The sequence below is a fragment of the Nylanderia fulva genome, unplaced genomic scaffold (assembly GCF_048542155.1).
Source record: "Nylanderia fulva isolate GAGA-0341 unplaced genomic scaffold, ASM4854215v1 Scaffold39, whole genome shotgun sequence".
Lineage (NCBI taxonomy): Eukaryota > Metazoa > Arthropoda > Insecta > Hymenoptera > Formicidae > Nylanderia > Nylanderia fulva.
The window spans coordinates 466,963-491,295 of record NW_028190466.1 but is presented as its reverse complement, the minus strand read 5'-3'; the positions used below and the strand labels follow the sequence as shown (position 1 = coordinate 491,295).

The following is a 24,333-nucleotide window of genomic DNA, read 5'->3' as shown; positions in this document are numbered from 1 at the left end:
TAATTGTTTTATCGACAAATATTGTTTTTATTCAACTCTTTTTCGGCTATACTGAATGAAAAATCCTTTATTAGAATTAAATTACTCATAATAACAAATCTGAGCTACAATATATGTATTTAAAAAGAAATCACGAAAGTTAAACAATTACAGTTTTAACAAATTTAAATAAAAATCAAGCTCGTCGTTATTTAAAAAAATAATGAAATTGATATTATAAAAGGCCTAAAACGAGCGGTATTCATAAAATATTATAAAAATTTATTATTAATTACAAACGTTTTGAACATTAACTGATGTCTTCTTCAGTGTATAATTAGGTACATTACATTAGATGCAAACAAATGAATTACGCATTTTTAACCATGTGTTGGTAGTCAAACGGTGTCGATATTTATGTTAAACTTTATGGTTGTCCAATATAAAAATTGCTTAGTCAAGATGGTATGTGTCCTGATATACGATGAAATCTATTTTTAAATTCAACCTTTTTAAAATAACTCCTTCTCTTATATTAACCAAATTTAAAGAATTATTTAACGTACCGGAATAATCATGATGTACTATATAAAGTTCACTATTTCCCTGGTTAGGCAATATATATTATCAACTTAACTCTGCCACGTTCACTAAGCAACTGACAATTTTAAACTATGTATAAGTACTTGTTTTTTAACCTTCTTAAGATTCGTGTTGTTAAATTTTCGCTAACTTATCAAGAAGCGGGAAATATATCTGATCTAATAATTCTAAATCTTCCATGACATTAAGTTTTTGTTTTTGTTGTTTTATGCGTATTGTTTCACCAATCAGTCTTTTATAATAATTCTTTTCCTTGTCTAATATACGCACATTATCCCAGTCCATAGTATGTTTATTATCCGCCATGTGTTGGGAAACTACTGTTAAGTTAGATTGTTTAATATTTCTCATATGTTCTTTTATACGAGTCCCAAGTTGTCTTTTGGTTTGTCCTACATAAGTCGCTTCACAATCTTTACAATTTATTTTATAAATTACATTATTATTGTTCTGCTTCAGGGTTTTATCTTTATGTGTTTTAATGAAACAATCTAATTTATTAAAACATTTAAAACCTGGTGAATATCCTGTTTTTTTAAAAGATCTGACAACACGTTCTGACAAGTTTTTAACGTAAGGTATAACAATAAATTGTTTATCATTATTGTCACCATGTGTTGTATATAAACCATTTAATTTAGTATTAATTAACTTTTTAAGTCTAATATTAATATGTTTGAAAATCAATGACAAAAGAAAGCTATTATTTAATAATATGCTAATGATTGTTTTAATATTTTTCTCATGAAAAACTGGGTCTGATAATAAAATTGTTCTGTCAATTAAATAGTAAATCGTTTCTATCTTGTGGCAAATAGGATGATTAGAAAAATAAGACAAGTACCTATCAGAATATGTGTCTTTACGAAACCAATCCACTGAAATTAGGTCATTAACAACTTTGAGGTTGAGATCTAAGAAATTAATACTTCTGTTATTTTCAATCTCACATGTGAATTGGATACGTGGATGGTATGAATTGAATAAATCTAATACTTCTCCAACTGAATTTCTATGGACTGCCATACATATATCGTCTACGTATCTATAATAAAACAAATATTTATTTTTTATTTTATTTAATGCCTTGTTTTCAATGTCCTGCAGTACAATATCTGCTATTATAGGCAACAATGGGGAATCCATTGGTGTTCCGTGTGTTTGTTTATAAATTATGTTGTTAAAGTTAAAATACGTAGACGTGAGTATGAATTCAACAATACACATAAAATCTTTTTTCGTAATGTCTATATTTTTTTCTATATATGACCATCTATTACTTAAACCTGTAAGCGTCAGGTCAATAGGCACATTAGTAAACATAGAGATGACATCTAATGAGATTAACACATAATTCTTGTCAAACTTAAAATTGGAAAGATTGTTGTAAAGTTGGAAACTATTTTTTATGTTGCTATACGGACTGCTGGTAAACTGTCGATTAAGATTTTATTGACAAAATATGCAATCGAATACAACGGTCAATTGTTTGCATCTAATGTAATGTACCTAATTATACACTGAAGAAGACATCAGTTAATGTTCAAAACGATTGTAATTAATAATAAATGTTTATAATATTTTATGAATACCGCTCGTTTTAGGCCTTTTATAATATCAATTACTATTACAGTTTTCTTATCGTTTAGATTAGGTTGACCTAAAGACTGATAAAAAATCTGAAATTATTTAGCTTTCTTGTTTTTTTATAATATAATAACCCAGATTTGTTTTTATAAATACTTTAATTCTAGTAAAGGATTTTTCATTTTATATAGCCAATAAATAGTTAAATAAAAATAATATTTATCAATAAAACAGATACAGTGAGCATTCCCTTAGAGGAATTTTAATTTATTAATTTAAAAAAATGTTTTCGTTGGAAAAAACATTTATTATTCTATTTTTTTGAACATTATTTTTGCGCACTCTTTTCTTTTTATTGGTCGAATAGAATAAGAAATGCTTTTCCACGATTAAAATTCATATATAGAAAGAAAGCGCGAACCTACCGATTTTATGTTAAAAGACAAAAAAAAATTTTGTTAAATAAATTAAAATTTTTTTGTGTTCTAACGTTTAGGATCCTCTTAACTGTTATTTATTACCATTTATCGCGGCTTTCCATCTAGCCTAGGAGAAAAGAGAGATGCGTAAAGTCAGGAGAGTGCGACGGAGGTCGGGGTCATTGACCCGTCAAACGCCCGGCCGGATACTTTTCAAGATCGGAGAAGGGGAACCTGTTGCTTTCGTGGAAATAGAAAAAAAATTGAAAGAGTTCGTGAATGATGAGAAGTTACGAAATTTTTCAAGTAGAATGAAATCACTTGTGCCAGAAATTTAGAGTCGGAAACTATTATTATTATTATTGTTATTATTATTATTACTATTATTATTATTATTATTATTATTATTATTATTATTACTACTATTATTAATATTATTATTATTACTATTATTATTATTATTGTAATTATTATTATTACTATTATTAACGAATAATCAGAGATAAAAATGAAAGTCTCTGTAAATATTAATTCTTCTCACATTACACGTTACACATATGACATCAAGCAACCTTATGTTGTTTCAAATATATAAGCTTTTGCAAACACACACGCGGCTGATTAATGCGATTCAATTATTCCATATTCCGCTAAGGAGAATGCACATTTGCATATTTTGCATTATTCATATTATCAGTAAAAAAAAAAAAAAAAAGGAAACGCTCTCTCCACGCGTTCCGGTCGGAGCGCAGACCCGCATTGTGCAAACCCGGCCAAGATTAAGCCCGCATTTTTTTTCTCCACATTCACAGACAGTTGCCGGAAGCGGAATCGACGACCGGCAGCGTCGAGGGCTGCTCCGAAGGTTCTGAAGTGGATTGGTCCTGGCTCGAGGAAGTGGAGTGTTTGCGAGCCGCGGCGGAGCCTCTCGCCGCCGGCGAGGAAGTGGGGAATCCCTCTCCTGCCGTCAGCGAGGAACGCAGGCGCATCTGCGAACGTCGCGAGACGGCGGCAACCCGCAGTGCCGCGATGTCCGTCACCGCGACGGGGAAGTCCCTAGCAGTCACCGGCTCGCGGTGGGCATCCCCCGGTGGCGCGCTTCTCCAGGACCGTCAAAATAATAACAACAACAGCAACGTTGGTCGTCGCAGTAGCTGTCCACGCAGTCGCCGGTACCGTAATAATAATAATAATAACAACAACAACAACAATAATAACAATGACGAGGACGACGAGGAAGCCGTGCGGTGCAACGCTACGAACGAGGCGGTCGATCGCGGAAATCGCGGGACCACGAGCACCGCCACCTCCGTCGGCACCACCTCCATCGCCGCCACCGCGAACTCGTGGATGCGCGCATCCATGCGGCGCCTACGTCACCTGCGGCTGCCCGAGGGTGGCGGCGCGCAGCGTGATCAGCTGGCGAATCGGCGCGCCGCGGCCGTCTCGGCGCCGAATTCGCTGCCAGACATCGCGCTGATCGCGCCGGAGATCCTTGCGGCGCAGACTAACGGCGGCACTTCCGGCACCCTGTTGCGACCCTCGAGCGCGCCCGCGAGGAATGCCGCCGGGGTCACCGGGGTCAACGCGGCGGCGGCGACGCCGCGTCGAACCGGTCGGCAATTTACTGGGAGGTCGCGGGGCGCCAGACACCGGGAGGCGGCCTCCTCGAGGCAGGGCAGTCTTGGTTCCACAACCACGGGGTCTAGTGACGTCACCGGGAACACGACCTGCTCCAGTTCGTTCGGCGCAGCTTCCAGCAGTCCGGCATCCAGCACGGCGACCACTCCGCAACGTGCCACTTCGAGAAGGTCAGTGTATGATTTAATTATTTTTATTTTATTAATTTGTGTTGGGAAAATAATTTTAATCCGAATTTTAAGAGGATAAAGGAAAGTGTAGGTAGATATTTTTTGATGGTAGAGAATTTTGCCGGGAATAAAAAGAAGTTAGATGCTTTTTTTTTATTGGAGAAAGAAAGGATACAAAAATTACAATGATGTTTATATATTTTAGTAAACAATATACGGATGTGATTTTTAAAAAATCTTTTATTTGTCAAGAAAATGATTTCGGATTTTGAGATTCGAAAAGATATAGAGTAGCATCTAGGAAAATATTTATATGATAGAGAATTTTGTGCTGGGAATAAAAAACTGGACAGATATTTTTCTTATTGTTAGAGAAAGAAAAGATACAAATTGCATCAATGTATGTTAATAAACATTATACGGATGTGTGATTCCTTTAAAAATTTTTATTTAATTAATTTATGAAGAAAATGGATTTTGAGATTAATAAAACTAGAGGAGGATGTAGGAAAATATTTATTATGATAGAGAATTTTGCTGGGAAGAAAAAACTGGACGCAAATATTTCTTATTGATAGAGAAAGAAAAGATACAAAATTGCAACAATGTTAATTTATTAGTAAACAATAAATACGGATGTGTGATTTAAAAAAAAAATTATTTAATTAATTTATCAAGAAAATAATTTTGAAAGGAGAAAGAAAGATTGTAGGGAAATATTTTTACACTGTAAACCTTTTAAATATTATTTTGTTAATTGAACATATAAAAATATTTAAATTAAATATAACATATTAAATCTAACAAAACGTATATTTGACTTATTGTTAGATACTAATATATGTTCAATTAATAAAATAGCGATTTAGTTGAAAGGTTTAGTCAAGTTAACAAATTTTTTTCAATGTATGATAAATAATTTTTTGGGAAATAAAAAGCTGGTTAGATATTTCTTATTGTTAGAGAAAAAAAGGATATAAAAATGCAATGTATATTAGTAAACAGTATACGGATGTGTTGTGATATGTGAGATTCACTTTCAGGAACCGATTTAAAAGGAATGAAAACAAAGTTTGAATAAACATGATCTGACCTCGCTTCCGATGAGTTATAACGAGTTTTAAATTTTAGCGATCGATATTTACAAAAAATATATTTGAAATTATTATCTTGCGTCTGATCTTGTGTGCTTTATAAACGTGTTGAGCTTCTTGTACTGTCAGATTTTCCAGATGTTTCTCGGATTTGCTAGAAATTTTGTTCCTTTTTCTGGCAGAATATTTCGGTAACAAAATGTGTTTTATATTATAGAAAATTTTTAACAATTTTATTTAGAAAAAATTAGAAAATATCAGATATAAAAAATCAAATGTATATTTTTAAACTTTTCTTAAGTGTTAAATCCATTACTAAAGTGAGTCTCACATTTTACGGGACACTCTGAACAATATAAATACATCATGTAACTATTTTTGTAGAGAGAATATGCTTCTGAAATATTTAACAAATTTCAAAAATATGTTTTTATTAAACCGAAAATACGTATATGCAAAAATAGATTGAAATGCCTAATTTTCGGAAAGAACGAGCTGCTGAATATTATCGATATGAATATCAAAGCTTAAATCAAGATTTTTTTAATTAAACTACTCAACTCTTGAATATTTCTTATGTAATGTGTTGAAAAAGTAACGAGTGAATAATTATTACGAAATATCGTATATAGTTAAAAGTATATACACGTGTGCGATGATTTCAATGTCATTTTTTAATATGACAAAAATCGATCTTTATAGTCGAGTGATTTCTCGTTTTATTCACTTTTTCTCTCTGTACATTTACTTGAATTCTTCGCAATTTTTTTATGCTTTTCCGGTTTCGATGCTTTTGCAGCGCTATCGCTCGGCATCGTTATGTTTCGTTATTTGTTAAATATTATAAATACTTTTTGTTACATTTATAAAAAATGATTTCATCTAATATTTAATGAAGAATAATTGATCGAATATTTGAGGTATGCAGAAAGGAAAAAATATTTGTGTATATAATTTATTTCGTCACTAGATATGAAAAATATTGATATAAAGGATTAAGGTTAACGCGCGAAATGGAAATGTGTATAAAAACAATGTTTTTATATAGAGATGAGTTCGTCTCTCTCTTTTATCCCATATTTTCTGTACGAAGGGACCTTGACACGCGTCACGGATGTTGTTGTCGTAGATATCAGCTGCAGGACACGCCTGTCGACAATATGTCAGGACAATACATTCCGTTTTATTGGAAATGTTCGATCATATTATCACACATATATTGCCAATATTAATTTGTTCTTTTTAATGTCTCGCATAATTAAATGTTAAATAATCGAAAGAATATTACAGATTATCAGTCTTCGGAAAATATCACATGTGCCTAACTGGTTGGTTTTTTTTTAATTAAGTCAAAGTAATTAATTATATAAAATTATATAATTATAAACTAATTATATAATTATTATATATATTTATATACAATACTTATATAATTATTATAATAATTAATTATATAATTATTATATATATTTATCTATATAATTATACAGTTAGTATACATTTATATCTATATAATTATGTAAATAATTTTTTAATTATTCCGGTAAATTAATCCGGTAAACCACATGGAACTAATATGTGTCCGATGATAAATTTATCTGTTGCTCGAAGTTAACTGTAAGTCGTGACTCATTTTTGCTAGCTAAAAACTTAACGAGTTTACAATTTGATGATAAGTATTCTGAAATAAAAAATCTTGAGATGAGGAGTCTCTATTATTATTTATTTTTCCGCGGCAGACTCTCTCTTTAAACGCCGATCATTAAAAAGGCGAAATAATTGATCGAGATAGACGGCAAATTTATAGCGACGAAAAAAATTTAATTCGCCATCAATCTTCCAAGTATTTTTCGATTTGTGACACCTCGCCTCAATTAAAGGTCTTTCTCCTCCTGTGGACGTAATCGTCGTCCTTGAACGAAATATATCTCGATTTGCAAACAGTCGCGTGATGAAAATTCGATATTTTCAGACACACATAATAGTTTGATATTTTAAGTGCCCGACTTAAGAGATAAGAGAACCGATTTTATGTTTGAAGATATATATGTATTTTCGATATATGTATATAATCTAAAAATAGATATATATATATATATATATTTTTATACATATATAAAATATATATATACATATATATATGTATATATATATACATAGTATATAATATAAATAAAATTATTAATATATTATATGTATATATTTTACTAATATTTTTTAATATTATTTTTTAATATAAAAAAAAACTATTAATCTCGGCTCGAATTATTGTGTTACAATAAAAATAAAATCTCGACGGCAATCGGAGCCTATGCGGATGACATGCACAAAATTAATAAATTAAAATGAGATCTCAAGTCAAACTCATTTATTAAATTCTAAACGTTTCGACCCACTTCGGGTCTTCTTCAGTAGAATCCGCAAATAAATTAAATATCATTCTCCTCCCTATTCAAACCGTCCGGCCGTCGGAGTGTCTCCTTAACGGTGACCATCGTCAGGAAGGAAGCGGAGCAGTGACTCCCTTACCAACACCCGACAGCAAAAACAGAGAGAAGACGATGCTACACGTGACACATCACTCAAACGACTGTGTCAAATGAGTTTGACTTGAGATCTCATTTTAATTTATTAATTTTGTGCATGTCATCCGCATAGGCTCCGATTGCCGTCGAGATTTTATTTTTATTATTTTTTAATATTATAAATTATATTAATAAAAGTTCGTATTATTTATTATCGAGCGATATATATATATATATATATATATATATATATATATATATACATATATACATATCTCATAATTATTTTTAGATATCTTAGAATTATTAATAAATATATATTAATAAATTTATATATATATTATATATATATATATATATATATATATACCATATATATATTAATATATTAATCTATTCATATATATTTATTATAATATATATTAATAGATATATTAATATATTATTAAATATATATTAATAAATTAATATGTTTATTAATATATTAATATATATATATATATATTCAGGATATAAATGCAGGAGTTAAATTTAGCATCTTCGAGTGACCGAGATATCGAATCGGAGTCGGGCGAGATCGAGGATATATATTTTGTTGGAGGGTCGACGATCTTCGGAGATCGTTTCGCCGTCGATGAACCGTGTAACTTGTTGCGCAATTCTCCGCTCTCCTGTACCGAATATAAAATCTCTCTCTCGGGGATGACGGAAGGAGCGGCGATTTACCTCGATTTTCCATGCACAGCGTGAGAAGGCAAAGCAGCAGCAACTCTCATAACGAAGATACGCGAGGTGTTTGTCGTTGCTCTTCCTATTTTTATTTGGACACGCCTGTTATGAATGAATTAATTAATAATAAGGATACGAGAGAGAGAGAGAGAGAGACTAACGAGGCATCCGTGTCGCGTGTGAGAATGATCGCACATCTTTGAAAAGACGTGTAGAGACTTATAAATCGCTCGATAATAAATAATACGAATTTTTATTAATATAATGTATAATATTGAAAAATAATATTAAAAAATATTAGTAAAATATATACATATAATATATTAATAATTTTATTTATATTATATACTATGTATATATATATATATATATATATATATATATATATATTATATATGTATGTATAAAAAATAAATATTATTATTAATATACATATTTTTATTAGCATGATAATTTAATAATTATTATATTTATGTTATAATAATTATAATATCATACCTTATTGTTGTAATTTAATTATAATATTATATTAATAATAAGCTGAGAAAAATTGAATGAAGTAAACTTTGAAGCATGTATATTTCTTGCTTATCTAATAATTACATCTTGTTCTTTTCTTCGTAATTAATGTGTCTATTAATATAATAATGTTATACATATATATAAGTAATTCATTTTGAACTTGACAGACAAATATTTGGAAATCATGAAATTTTAAAAAAAGAATATCAGGCAAATGTTATATAGAATTTTGAGGGATTTTGACATATATAATATCGTGATCTTTAAAAGTGTCCTGATATGTTTTAAAGTCATTTAAATCAATCTAATTTTTTAAATGGAGTTATCTTAATTTTTTATATAGATCGATTCCTCACAATATTCGGTATAAAATGTTATAGAGGTAGAATAGTTAAAAAGTGAATATATAGTTTGCGAGATATTTTAAATATTTTACATATACTATAAAATATCTCATAATATATCATTTTTCGATGTTCTTGCATCAATACTTTTAAGCACAAAATAATGAGAGGAATCGATTAGTGTAAAAAAATTATTTTTGAGAAATGTAATTTGTGTCTAGGCAGCTGAATATTTCACCCAGTGTATTTATCTATGTAGGAATTTATACATATTATTAATATAATAAATATTTATAAATATTTCTGGGAAAAAATGCGCGTTTTAAAAGACGTTTCAAAATCCCTCACACCTCGCAGATTCTTTGAGGCCGAATAAATTGACTCTGAATGTACCGATATCAACATATGCCGCGGATACACGTTGAATAGGATTAACAGGACCTCGGGTAGTCATCTGCGCGGCGCGTGATTCGCGTAATAATAAAACGCGGGTTGATCCCGATCTCGAGGCTCGAAATCCGAGGCTTTCCTGTCAATGAACCGTACAAAAGCGCCGTTTCCTCGGAGAGGTTGCGATTATTTCGCCTTTCTCGCTCCCGTCTAGGTTGCTTCTCTTTCTTCTTGCTGAGAAAGTCCAATAGAGACGATCGTCGAAACGTCGCCATCGTCGACCCACCTACGCTCTCCTTCGTTTAATGCCGCAATTTAAGGCGCGCCGCAATTTGTGCGCGATAAAAAAATTTGCGCTCTCCCGCATGCGATATTATAATACCTAATCCGTCCTATTTGGGACGAATCTATTCGCGATGAATTTGATTATCGGCGAACAATTAGAAAGTGACTTTCTAATTGACACTACGCGTGCAAAGTTTTACTTTTTGATATCTGCTATAAGGATTTTTTAAAGTTCAAGTTCAATGTGTCTTAAAAATCCAATTATTAAGTTTTATTTTCTACAGTTCAAATAATACTCGTGAGAAATAATATTTAATGTATTTTGTGCTTGAGAAGTAATTGAATTTAAAACTAATATACTTGAATTTTAGATTAAGTACTTGCAAAATTCGAAATAGTATTTATAAATACTATTTTGAATAAATAGTACTTATAAGTATTATTTCGAAAAAAGTACTTTTATAAGTACTATTAAATACTTATAAGTACTTACAAGTATTAACAGTACTTATAAAAGTACTGTTAAGTACTATTATAAGTACTTAATAATATTTGATAGTACTCTCTATCGTAAAGAATCGAATTTTTTACAAATAAAATTCGAACTTCAAGATAAAAAATACTGCTTTTATTTTTCGAGATATTTCCAGAGAATTTGAAACCATTTAATCAGTTTCTAATCTACTTTTAAGATGCTCAATCCCTTCTAATAATAATCGTGTGTTATTGGAGAGACACCTATCTTAAAGGATGTTTGATAAAGAATGAATTTAATTAGCTGAAGAGCGATGTTTATCTTTCTCTTTCTCTGAAAATTATGAAATAAAATATCTTAATAAACGAAATGTTCCAAGAGACTATGATCTATTTTAACCTGTTAGAATATTTTATAATTAGAATATTTTTTAATTGATTTATATATTTCTTTACTGAAAAAGAATTTATTGAATTCGAATAAATATTTATTTCAATATTGTTTAATAAATTATTTATTTGAAAGTAATAATATTAATTTAATGTGAAAAATATTTATTTGGTATAAGAAAATCCTTCTCAAAACAGATAAATATTTATTTGTTCCAAATAAATTATTTATTAGACAGTATTGAAATAAATATTTATTTATTAATTTAATAATTTTTTCGCAGTATTTAAATCGCACAATTTGTAAAATTTTTTAAATATTTTTTAAATTATTTAACTATTGCGTAAATATTTTTTTTTCAAAGTTCTTTGTAGAAAAATATATAAATACTACTCGGTATTAAAGAGGAAGAGAGAGAGTACATTAGCTCTCTTCAGATTATCGCATGAAACGAAAAGGCGTTGATGAGAAATCTCGTCACGACACACAATTACATATGTTAACAACGCGTTCTTTCGTAATTGCTCGGATTCTTCGACAATGGGCGATTCGTATTTGGGTCAGTTAGTTGCTACGGGAGTGTGTATACCGCGTCGACCGACGGCCATGTGCACTGCCCCTCTCATGCAAGTTACCTTAACGGTACATACTGATGTTTATAGTCGCTGCGTCGGCGTGTGTTCCATAATCGTCGAGATGAGTGAACTTATCAGACTGAGAGAAGAGCGAAAGAGAAAAAGAGAGCGCGCGATTCTTTGTTCTCTTCGCGTCGTTGACGTTTGACGTTTGACGTTTGACAGTTCTGACATACCGATCAGCTGATCGGGAAAAACTTCTCCCTTCGTCGCTATAAATTTTACGATGAAAAATTGAGTTGTCTTTTAAAAGAAGACAGAATCTTAATATTTTTGAAGTAGTTTGTGACTCGTGTAATTCGAGTAAAAAATTTCTCTACGCTCGAGTCGAGTGACGTCATTCATTCGCGAGAATGAAGCGGCACGTTGCACCGCGGTATATATACGGTCAATGCACTTAATTCTTTGTGCATACTTGCTTTTCCCGCCTTCACCTCTTCTCGGTGGTCCTATCGATCTCTCGACGAGGTTGTGTGTCGTGTCAACGTAAACGGCGGCAAACGCTCGCCTTTTTGCGCGCATCGAGGCAAGCTCGTAAATTCAAACGTGACTCACCTCGATAATCCAAGACTCACTAATTTTGATTTATGTATATATGTGCATTTTTTTCACCTCGGGTATCTTATCTTTCGAAACATTGAACTCTCTTTAAAATGCGGATTTTCTTTTACTGAAACTAAAAATCGACGTTGCGATAGTTACTAAATAATTATTTCACACTCGATATTTTTTTAAAATTATGTAACAAGAAAAATTGTTTCAAAGAGAATATCTCAATATCTAATTATATTAACTTGCATTATACAAATAGTGCAAAATTAATAACATATATATTTTTTGTATCTAATTATTTCATATATTTTTAATTGTATATCATATAAAATCGTAATTAAAGATTATCAAAATTTTGAAAAATTGTTTAAAGAAGGGAATATTAATATGTGTGATTATTGACTTATATTTTTTATATGTAAAATTAATAATATTTATTTTTTTTTGTGTATATAATTATTTCATATTTTTAATAATTCACATTTTATATAACATCATAATTTAAAGGTTATCAAACGTTTGAAAAAAATTTCAATGAATGCAACGGGAAATGAAATTTTCTCTAATAGCAGTCATATATTGATATAAAAATTAGTATTGTCTTTTTAAAGAGAAATCTCAAGTTTTTAGTGAAAGATTAGAGGGCGAAGACATAAAAGAGAGAAAGAGAGAATATAAAGTTCTTGAAATTTGGCAGTGACCCGAAATAAAAGATCTCATTTTCGTCGAGCACAAATCGAATCGAGATGAAAATCTCCTACTTTCACCCTGATATCTCGTTCCAGCATTTTTGTTGCTTTTGTGCCAAGTCGTAGATTCTTCATCTTATTACACGGTCCAGTTCAGTTCCACTTTCAAGCGTCCTTTGTCTTTCAAGTACAGGCGTATATAGCGCCAGAAATAGCTTCACTTCTGGAACTAGAATTTATTTTCGAGGTTTAACTCCATTTACGAGTCATGACTTGTTGATCTTGAGACGATTTCGAGGCAATTTTAAAGTTTTATCGTATTAATTCGCCTATTATAGTCGCGCACAGATCTTTTTAGCACTTCGCCGCTTCAAATTATCTTTAACAATCGTTTCCTTAGCAAATAAAGATACGCCGTGATTAAATAATTTAAGATACGTATATATTCACGTGATACTTTTATGAAGCTAATGTTTTCGTTCGGATATAATTTTTTTACGTAATATCTTCGTATCTTTTATGAGAAATTACTTATGGCCGTGTTCTTTTAAATTTGAAAAATATAAAAGTTTTATTCTTTTTTAATTTTTTAACTTATTAGAAGAATATATAGAATTGATGTCGAATTTATTTCTAAGAAGTTTGTAATTTATTTCACGTGTGTCTTTGCAATATAAAAATCTTTTTCGTTTCAAATATTTTCCCATTGGTTAAAAATCTTTTTCACAATTAATTACAAAAGTGCTTATTAAATATCTTAAAATTTATTTCAAATTTTATAAATTTAAATATATTAAAATATTTTAAATTTAAATTATAATAAATATTAAATATTGTTAAATAAGTAATCTCCTGAAAATATCAATTTGTGATACTAACTGATGAATTAAATTTTATATATTGCGGGAAAATTAAATTTTATTTAGAAAAAATCGACATATCTTTCTCTCTTTTTTTCGGAATGGCGGTCACACACGTTTCCAAGTATAAACGCGCGATTGCAAAGGAAATTCCGTAGTTCGTATCACGAAAGGCCGACCAACGATTATATCAGGTCGGTTTATTCGCATACAATCCCCTCGTGCCGACTTGTTTGTTCTTATTGATTATTTCTCAGGCGAAGCCGCGCGTTGGCTGCCATTATTCAGGTGGGTCCCTCCCCAGGACAGGTAGGCACTTATAACGGTGACTGCGAGAGTATACCCTATAATCTACTTGCTAACCCTAACGATTTTTCCTTATCACTACTATTAATATCGGAAAATTCCAAAATTATATATATATATATATATATATATATATATAAATAAATAAAATATTTCTAGAAATTCTAGAGAGAGATTTTGCTTCCTTTAACGAGCGTATGTGTATATTAAATAAAAAATTCTAACATAAAAAGTGCACCGATGTGAATCCTGGACATTTTTTTAATTTAAAAATTTTTTAAATTTAATAATTTAAAATTAAATAATTAAAATTTATATATAATTAAAAATATTTTTTTTTAATATTTGTCATTTTCTCTTCCTCATCATTTTAAGTTATATGTCAAAATATTTAAAATTACGAAGATCACTTTATTACAGCGAAAGTTGAATTGATTTTCTCATAGTGTGTAATCATTCCATATTTAAATTTTTATACGAAAAGTCTCTTGTCGCACCTGTTACGCTATCGCAATTTTTCACGTCTATGTAAGTATCGTATCATGCGTATGTAAGGCGTATATCCGGTGTATTTCATATTCTTCACCTGTCGCGAAAACAGGTGATTTTTCGGATGAATGCGCGACCAGATGTTACGTTTAGTGTAAAAATACATGACGATCTTTGAAAAATTACAGGCGTTGTTTTAACAAGAATTTGTTATTTTTCTCTCTTTTTCTTTCTTTAGCGATAATTTAAGAGCTTAGCTTTTAGAACGTTTCAATTGTTTAAAAATAACGAGTAAAAGTGACGTTTGACATTTTACAAAATATTTATTAATAAAAAAATGTTTTTGATTATACACATTTAAGAAATATAATTATGTAAAAAAGTGCAAATTTTAAAGTATACTTGTGATAAATACACTATGTAAAATTGCACGCGCATTTATTTATTTATTTTATATTAACAATTATTTTTTAAATTTATTAATTTAAATTAAAACAAAATAAAGTTGAATTAAAATAAAATTAACTTAAATTAATTTAAATAAAAATTTTTATTTGTTTGATTGCGTTGCAGTTTTATTTTTTTATTTATCTACATAATCTACGTTTGAAATTACTTTTTAATTACGCTAAAGATGCTTCAAAAAAGGAAAAACGTAGATTACTTATTTCGATGCAGATTTATAATAATTTTTTATTTACAATAAAATATACACATACATGTCTTTATTTACTGTAGGTGGCTCTTAGTTGCCATTTTATATCTCGAATTTGATTATTTATTCGCGTTTTTCATAATTAATTTTCCAAGTGGATTCTTCTCGAGAGACTCTTTGTGCTCGAAAGATTTTTCGTTTCTGCAAAACTTTCGCTTTTCGTAGATTTTCGAGCTGCCTGAGTAGCTTTGAAGATGCGACCAAGCATCTGTGGAAATGTGAATCATTCTGAGACAGCCAACTCGATGGAGACCAACCGGTTTTGCTATCGGGAGATGACAATTTTGCCTCTCCTTTTTCTAGAAACTTTCCCCCCTGTACAAGTACAATTTTTTGAATTTTTTTTCGATCTTAGGTGGATTTCACTTTGTAAGAGTCGCACGAACTGTGTATCTAAGGTTTTTTTCAGTTCCCAACACGATATTGACTGGAAATCGATATAACCATCGCTACATGACTTTGTATACATAAAAGAGACAACGTTGAAATTTACAAAGAAATTACACGTTAAATTGTACAAAAAATATAATTAAATATATATAAATATATATTTTTTTATTATTACATAATAAATAAATAAATTATATGTATTATTATATAATAAATATATTATATATATATATTGTTATATAATATTTATTATATATAATAAATATATTATATATTTTATCTTAAAATTATTATTTAAAATTTTTTTACATTTTACACACATTTTTGTATTTAATATTTTTTTTCGTCGCGAGTGACGCAAAGAGGACGTGAATCATCGATATGACTGAGCAGAAAAAATATTCGAGCAAATCTTGCTCAGGTAGTTGTTTAAGATGCGATAAAACCAGATCAGAATATCTTCTGCTCGTCATACGTGTGACGATGAAGTAGTATTTACGACGAATGTGATATTTCCAACAAAGGGGAAGCTGATGTATCATTCCGACTGACGCGTTTCGAATGATATTCGAATATTCTACGTCGCGAGAGAATCCATTCTCGAGAAGACAATTTCATTAGCGCGCCAATCTCCCTCCGAGCGAATTATCCGGCTCGTTAAGTAAGTCTCTCCTGCGAGTTTGTCTCGATGAATTTTAATTACCGCGGTGATACTTGGCGTAAAATTCCTCGCGACGAAATCACGACGTAGCGGTTCTCGCAGGAATAATTTCCATATTTCTGTTCCTATGTGAACAGAGAGAGAATATACGGTGGTATGGAGTGATGAATTTTGGCTCAAAGAAACCTCGCAAACCCGAAAATTCTAATTATGATGAAAGTTCACACACGTGTGTTGGGAGACTAAATAGATTTTAGAAATTTAGTTGCGATCCAAAAACGCGATCCACGATTTTAAGGGATGAAACCACTCTCATAAAGGCTAATATAAAGGCTTTTTGCTTTTCTCGATATATCGAAAATTATTTAAGATATAAAAAAAGGTTTTCTACAAAAAAATTTTATAGTAAAAATCTCTATTTAAACAACAAATATTTTAAGAAAATAATTTTTAAATAAATATAATAGTTTTTTAAATCTTTGAAAAAAAAAAAAAAATTATTTACTCAAAATTGTACTTATTAATGCGTGATTAAATAGAGGTGTTCTTACAATAAAATTTTTGTATAAAACGTTTTTAATGACCATCTTCATTATGTTGATCGTTTTGATTATTATTTTTATTATTTTGATTACTTTGATTAATTTGATTATATTTGTAATTTTGATCGTTTTGATTGATTTGATTATTATAATGAATTATTTTCATTATTTTGTTAGATTTGATGAATTTATATCATTCTGTTTAATAGGATAAAATAATAAAATGTTAAAAAATAAATAAATAAAACGATTATAATGATTAAAGTGATCAAAATGATCAAAATGATTAAAATGACTAAAATGAATGAAAATGATTAAAATGATCAAAATAATCAAAATGATCGAAATATAGTAGAAAAATTTGTTTTCTTATTAAAAACGGTCTCCGTTTTTTGTATTAGGTTAAATATTTAACACGTTTATGTATTAATTTAACATATTGCTGTTGTGTTAATTGAACTTAAATGTTAAATTATTAAAACAACTGTTAATTTTGCACAAGATTTATTTTAAATTACTTGAAATTTTCAAATTTTGCATTTATTTTGTATTAAAATAAAATATTAACACAGTATTTGTGTCTTCATTTAACATATCCATATTATATCAAATTAACACAAAAATTTCTGTGGACTGTTTGGAACATATATGACATCTGTTTAATTAAACACTAATTTTTCAACTGTGAACTGTCAAAGTGATCCAAATGATAAATATGACAAAATGATCAATATAATCAAAATAATGAAAATGGTCAAATAAAATCAATATGATTAAAATAATCAAATGATTAAGATTAAATTCATCCTTAGCCCTGATATTTTTTCTTTGCTCAAGAAAGACCTACACTCTCTCTCTTTCTTTCTATTCTAACAGAAGTTAAAGTCTTAAGGTGATCCTAAACGTCCTTAAGAAGTCCGTGATTTCCGTCCTGTTTTATCGACAAAATGTGAAGTTAGATAAATTATAAATTTATTTATTGGCTATACGGATTGTTTTTATCTAAAATTAGAACGCTTTGTTAATATTAATCCTTTAATTTGTATGGGAAAAAGACTTATCAATCTGTATAGTCTCACATATCCTTCTTACAGAATTATGAATTCTAAGAATAACTATACAGAGCCAATAAATAAATTTATAGCTGAATCTAATCTCACATTTTGTCGATAAACCAGGAATGAAACTTTTGTTAGGTTAGGTTAGCTTAGGATCCCCTTAAGGGGATGCCGGATGATGTTTTTACCGATCAAATGCGAGAATATTTAGTTTTTTTTATATAACTTTTTATTGACTATACTGATCAATAAATCCTTTTCCACGATTAAAGTACTTATAAAAACGGACCGCGCTAGCTATGTTTGCATATATAAATTATATAAAAATCAAAAATTACAGTTTTGTTATCGGCTTTTTTGTGTCAGTTCGTAATAATATTTATTTAATAAAAAAGTTCTGCAGTTTGTCTGTGCGTGAAATATAGTATACGCGGTAAGGATAATATGAAGAATTATTAGTAAACGATTAAAAGTGAGATTGCAAGTCTAATAAAAAAGTTATATATTAAAAACATTTTTACGCGTATGTGTTATATACGTGCATATGTTTAGATATGTGTGGCGCTAACCTAACGGAGTTCGGCCGTCGTTCCGACATGCCCTTAAGGTCGAAGTTCAGGTGTTCAGATCTCATTAAGGCGGCCAATTTGCCAGCCTCTCGCATGACAGAACACGCGAACGAGCAGTGCATTTGCTGCATTCGCTGTCAGTCAACCGCGTTGGTCTAGCAGTTAGTCAACGGTGTTTCGAACCAATTATCAAAGTACAACAGTTGCGCATTGTTCGAAGACGCAAACGGGTCCGTCTTTCTCGCTTTGTGACGTTTTCGTGTTACTATGGGAACGTTTAAACAGGAATAGAAGCGTTCGCTGAACCGATCATCGGCCGAGAATGCACCGGTCAGGTGGGTTGAATGCACGTACCAATGAAGGATCGCGACTTTAAAGAGAAGAGAGTCAAGAGAACCGGATTACTTTTTGTATCGGGAGGGATATAAATTATCGCTAAGATATATAATTACGAAAATAAAATAAGCCGTGTTAGTTTTCATTAAGTTTGATTATTATGAGTCATTACTGGAATATTTTTATTTAAATCGTTTCGATCATTTTGATCATTGATTTTATTCATTTTAATCATTTTGATCATTTTAATTATTATAATCGTTTTATTTGTTAATCTTTTTCATCATATTATTATATTGAAGAAAATTATCTAGATTGATCAAACATAATAAAATAATTCGATTATAATAAATCGAATGGAAAAGAGAGCGCAAGAGAACCGGATTACTTTTTATATCGGATTGAATGTAAATTATCGAAAACGATTATGAAAATAAAATAATTCGTGTTTAGTTTTTATCAAGTTTCATTATTATGAGTAATTGCGATATTTATTTATTTATTTATTTTTAGGAATCGACTTCCACTTTTGTCATCGAACAATCAATTTTGAAAGTATTTATCGACGAATTCTGAGACATGAATTTTGAAAATGACTGCGGTGCATTATTCACGAATAATGTATAAAGAAATACAATAATCTCTGGATCTTTGAATATTTATTACATATTACATTTTTCGGATCGTGAATATAAATTATCTTTTAAATAGATATTAAAATTATGAAAATAAAATAATTCGTGATAGCTCTTATCAAGTTGAACTATAAATAATTAATAATTAGTATGATATTTATTTTTTTCATTCATGAATTGACGTTTTTATTATCGCCATCAGTTTCGAAAGTATCATTAATGAATTCTCAAACGTGAATTCCGCAGACAACTGCTGTGCATAATTTAATTTAAAAAAAATTCTCTGGAACTTTGAACCATTCTTTCTTCTAGTTTTTTTTTCAAGTCTTACTATTGTGCAGACTTAGTTAATCAATGCCGGCTGCGAGAAATGCACTGTATATGTACACAATTGCAGTTCACGAGAGCAAAGCGTAGCCATAATAACGACTTTAATAATTAGAGCGCAACCGAAGAAGAGTTTTAAGCGTTACTTTTCATGGCTTTAGAAACGGCCGGTCTCTTTTTTCCCCCGGATAAAATTGTACGAAAAAAGAAACCCGAAAAATTCACTCCTTTTTTTTCACAACTGCAGAAAAAGAATGAGCGACGTATCTTGCATACTTATACTATATATAATGTCTGTCCGTTATTATGAAAATGACTCGGGTCTGTTTCGTGTTTCGAGATAATTGGAATCTTTCAAAGAATATTTCTTAATAATAAAATCCAACGAAGCATTGTCCGCATCTTTCCCGTGTAATGGTGAAAAAAAAGTTTTTACGACGCAGAAACGACGTGAAACAAAGCGCGCGATTATCTAGATATATATATGTATATGTATATTTTTCTTTTTTTACAATACGTTTTTTTTCTACCTCGGCCTACGTTAATCGTCGATGTAATAACGCGATCGTATTCTGGAAGACGATAAGAGAATAACTATAACGCAAACACACTAATGCAAACCAACGTATAAGTACGATAACGTTTCCTCGTCACGTATGATGATTTTTTTTTTCGTTTATCTCGTCTTTATTAGATGCTTTTTCGCTTATCTCACTCTCGCCAGGAGAGTTCTTTCAACTTGTTAATACCTCTGGTAAAGTGCTGGGTGAGGCCACCATCTCTTCTCGTTTCACGAGCCTTTTCCTTTAACGCCAGACGGAAGGATGGTCGGATCCGACTTCCTTTTACGGACGTGACAACTTGAAGATTCGGCGAATTCGTTTAATATACCACGCACATCCATAGAATTTCTATTTCCTCTTTTCGCAGATTGATTTATCTAAGCTAGTATAAATGCATTTTTGTGCTGAAAAACAAGTTATGTCATTTCGAGCGATTAAACTTTCGTACGAAACACCTGATAAATTGATAAATATATAATATATATTGTAAAGTAAATTACTTTTTTAATATATATTATTATTTATTATTAATTACATAACTTTGAAATATTTTTTAATGTTTATTTTTACAAGCTCATTCATTAAGATGAATATGATTAAGTTTAATATATGTATTTAAAAACCCGAATTGAATCCAAATAATCAAGCTTCATTTTCTAGGATTCGAATAATACTTGCAAGAAATATTTCATATTTTACACTTGCTAAACCCTAATCAAATTTAGAACAACTATATATATTTGAATTTGAGTATCTGCAAGGTTCGAATTAGTATTTTTAAGTACTATCAAGTATTTATAAGTAGTATTAAATACTATAAGTACTATATTAAGAACTATTACCTACTATTAAGTAATATAAATACTATATGAATACTATTTTAATTAAAAGTATTTTTAAGTATTATTTTATAAGTATTTAATAATACTTAATAATACTTATAATATAAGTACTATTAAGTACTATAAATACTATGAGTGTATACTATTTCGATAAAAAGTACTATAAGTACTATGAAAAAAGTACTATAAGTACTATTAAGTACTATAAATACTATGAGTGTATACTATTTCGATAAAAAGTACTATTAAAAGTACTTTATATATAAGTATTATTGTAAGTATTTAATAATATTTAATAGCACTTTCTCTATTGCAGAGAATCAAATTTTTTATAAGTAATAGTACTTGAACTCTAAGATAAAATTAAGAAAAAATCTATTTATGTGTAATTGCTACACATTTACATACACAAAACATAATTTTTTTCATAATGACTTATAAAAGATTCTGCTTTTGTTTTTTGAAAGTAGTTATAGACAGTTCTTATTTCGTTCAGGTTCGAGTCTACTCGAAAGTATTGTTTTTTTAAATAAACGCAGACAATTCGAAATTATGTGAACAAACTTGAATTTACTTGCGAGATACTTAATCCTATCACTATTATTCATAGCTTGTGAACTCAAATCAGCGAGAGGATATCGCAGTATCTTTTAAACGTGCCACGAAGTCTTTTGGAGAAGATAATTTTGCGACATGCGTGATTCTGTAGTCCCGAGAGCATACGGGATACATACATATATACATACATGTATACACATCGCATTAATCTCTCGTCGTAATCGTGCACACGTACATAAATGCGCCGTTAATAATTGTCACATATAACAGACACGCGAGTGTCTGTTCTGTTGTGAACGCGCCGTGAATCTCAAATGGGAATATGAATTATGAAATGTTTGAACGAATTATAATATTATATTATTATAGGAGGAACAAAAAAGTGCGAAAATCGCGGTTGATTAAATTTTCGACGTGCGAATTTTTGAATTAAAAATTAAAAATTTCTCTTAAAAAATAGATATTTCTCATCATTATTTTAGAAGAAGACATTTAAAAATCCCGCATTTTTTAAATATTTAGCGTTTGATAAACGCCGAGAAAGACGCGGTCATAAAATATTTAAGAGATTCTAATAAGATCCTGCCAAGTTTATGACGCGTGAATGTATATACAAAGCGTCTTTTTTTTTCTTTTTCACGTGAAAACAAGCATATATATTAGTCGGCATTATCGGATAAGTGCGACTAACCGAGAGAGGCTTCGAGAGGTGAACGTAACTCGCCGAATAATAATAAAAGCGCGAAAATTCATACGTGTTTACGAAGCCGGCGAATTTTTCGCCGATCAAACACCCTACCGTGAGTTTTGCGCCGACTCGCTTTGCACTCGAGCGTGTCTGTATAATAAATGCATTCGCCTGCCTCGCATGAATACGGGTGGGTGCATTTTTTCGTCCCTCTTTCTCGCTCTCTATCTTTATTTTTCGCTCTCCATAGCTCTCCATCGCTTTTTCTCGCTCTCTATCGCTCTCTTTCGCTTTTTTTCTCTTCTTTTTCTCTCTTTTTTCCCAACCTCCTTTTTTCCCTCCGATATAGGTGATCAGAGTGCGTGGCTCCGGTTTACGGTCATCCTACGCACTGCAATCTTCCATCGTATCCACTTGCGAACTTGCAATACAATTTGCACGTGAAACTCCATTGCGAGTTCACTGCGATTATGTAACACACGGTGAAAAAAAAATTACTCAATATACACACTTGTTTAAACCTGTAAATATTTGCTTTTCGGAGCTCAGATCGGATTAAACATTATTTCTTTTTTTATTCTCTCGCGAGATACAGTTAAAATTGATTTATGTCTGTCTTCGCACGCAGTTCCTTTTTTATGATATGCAGATTTAAGAGATATTACGTATAACGCGCTCTTGAGAAAATATACAGGATGTATCTAAATAAGTGCGAAACATTTTAGATAATTTTTTTAGATAATTTTAGATAATTTCTTTGTCGAAAATTAAGGGTTTTTTATATAAACATATACTTTTATATTCCTCCCTGAGGAGTTACACTTTTCTAACGAGAGAGGTAAAAATTAAGTCTTTATTTTTTTTTTTAATATTAATAAATATTTTTTATTGTGTGGAGAATATCCAAGTTTAATTTTTTATTTATCTGAAATTTGAGAAAAAAATAAAAACTTATATATAATGTATACAATACTTATGTATATTTATTTATCTTGTAGCAAAAATATTATACTTTAATTGCTGGTAAATTATCGTAATAATTTCGAGATTCATTAATTACAAACAATATCATATTCCCTGTTCAATTTGTCGATATTATAGCATGTAAACTGTATACTTTAACATTAAAAATCAGGCAACCGCATTTAATATCAAAGGACGACGAGTAATGCAAATCTCTCTCTGTTTTTCTTGAAACGAATTTTCTGAAAAACCGGACGTAATTCAATTTTCTTGGCATTTTACTCAAAGCATAAATATATTTCCGTCTCTATTAATAGCGCGCGATAGCTGATATATTTATTCCTCAGAGATGCGAAATGTGGGTCAGGGATGAGATGCGAAAGAAGAGGGTTAAATCGGTCGTAATCCGTTCCGATAGGTTTATTGCGTCGTGAACGAGCGAGACAGAGGAGGGAATTAAAACGGCAATTATCGGCATACAGGTAGCCGTGATTTCCGCACCTATAAATCCTATCAGAGAAGCCTCAGGATGTAATCACGAAAATACCGTTAGAGAACCGTCGTCTTTCGTAAACGGGAATATGAGAGACACGCGCAATTTGGCGAATCGAATCGACTCATCAATCATACTTAATTCGTTCATGATTATCATGTGGTGCATTTTTAAAGAATTTATATCTTTAATTTCGTAGCTGAATTTTTAAAACTCTAATAAGGATTGATTTTTCAATAATGACTTAAGTTATCGATTAATTTAACAAAATGTTTCTTAATCTATATACTTATAGTTTTATTATGTTTT

At 30.2% G+C, this 24,333-nt stretch overlaps 1 protein-coding gene across 2 annotated transcripts in view; it reads left to right on the top strand.

The window, feature by feature from the left end:
• Positions 1–24,333, top strand: part of bdg (sodium-dependent transporter bedraggled) — a 93,769-nt gene that overhangs the window by 34,634 nt on the left and 34,802 nt on the right. For both annotated transcript variants that reach the window (XM_085485696.1, XM_085485695.1), the window contains one exon: positions 3,401–4,399. In XM_085485696.1, the coding sequence (XP_085341822.1) occupies positions 3,401–4,399 (999 nt within the window). The remainder of the gene's footprint in view (positions 1–3,400; positions 4,400–24,333) is intronic.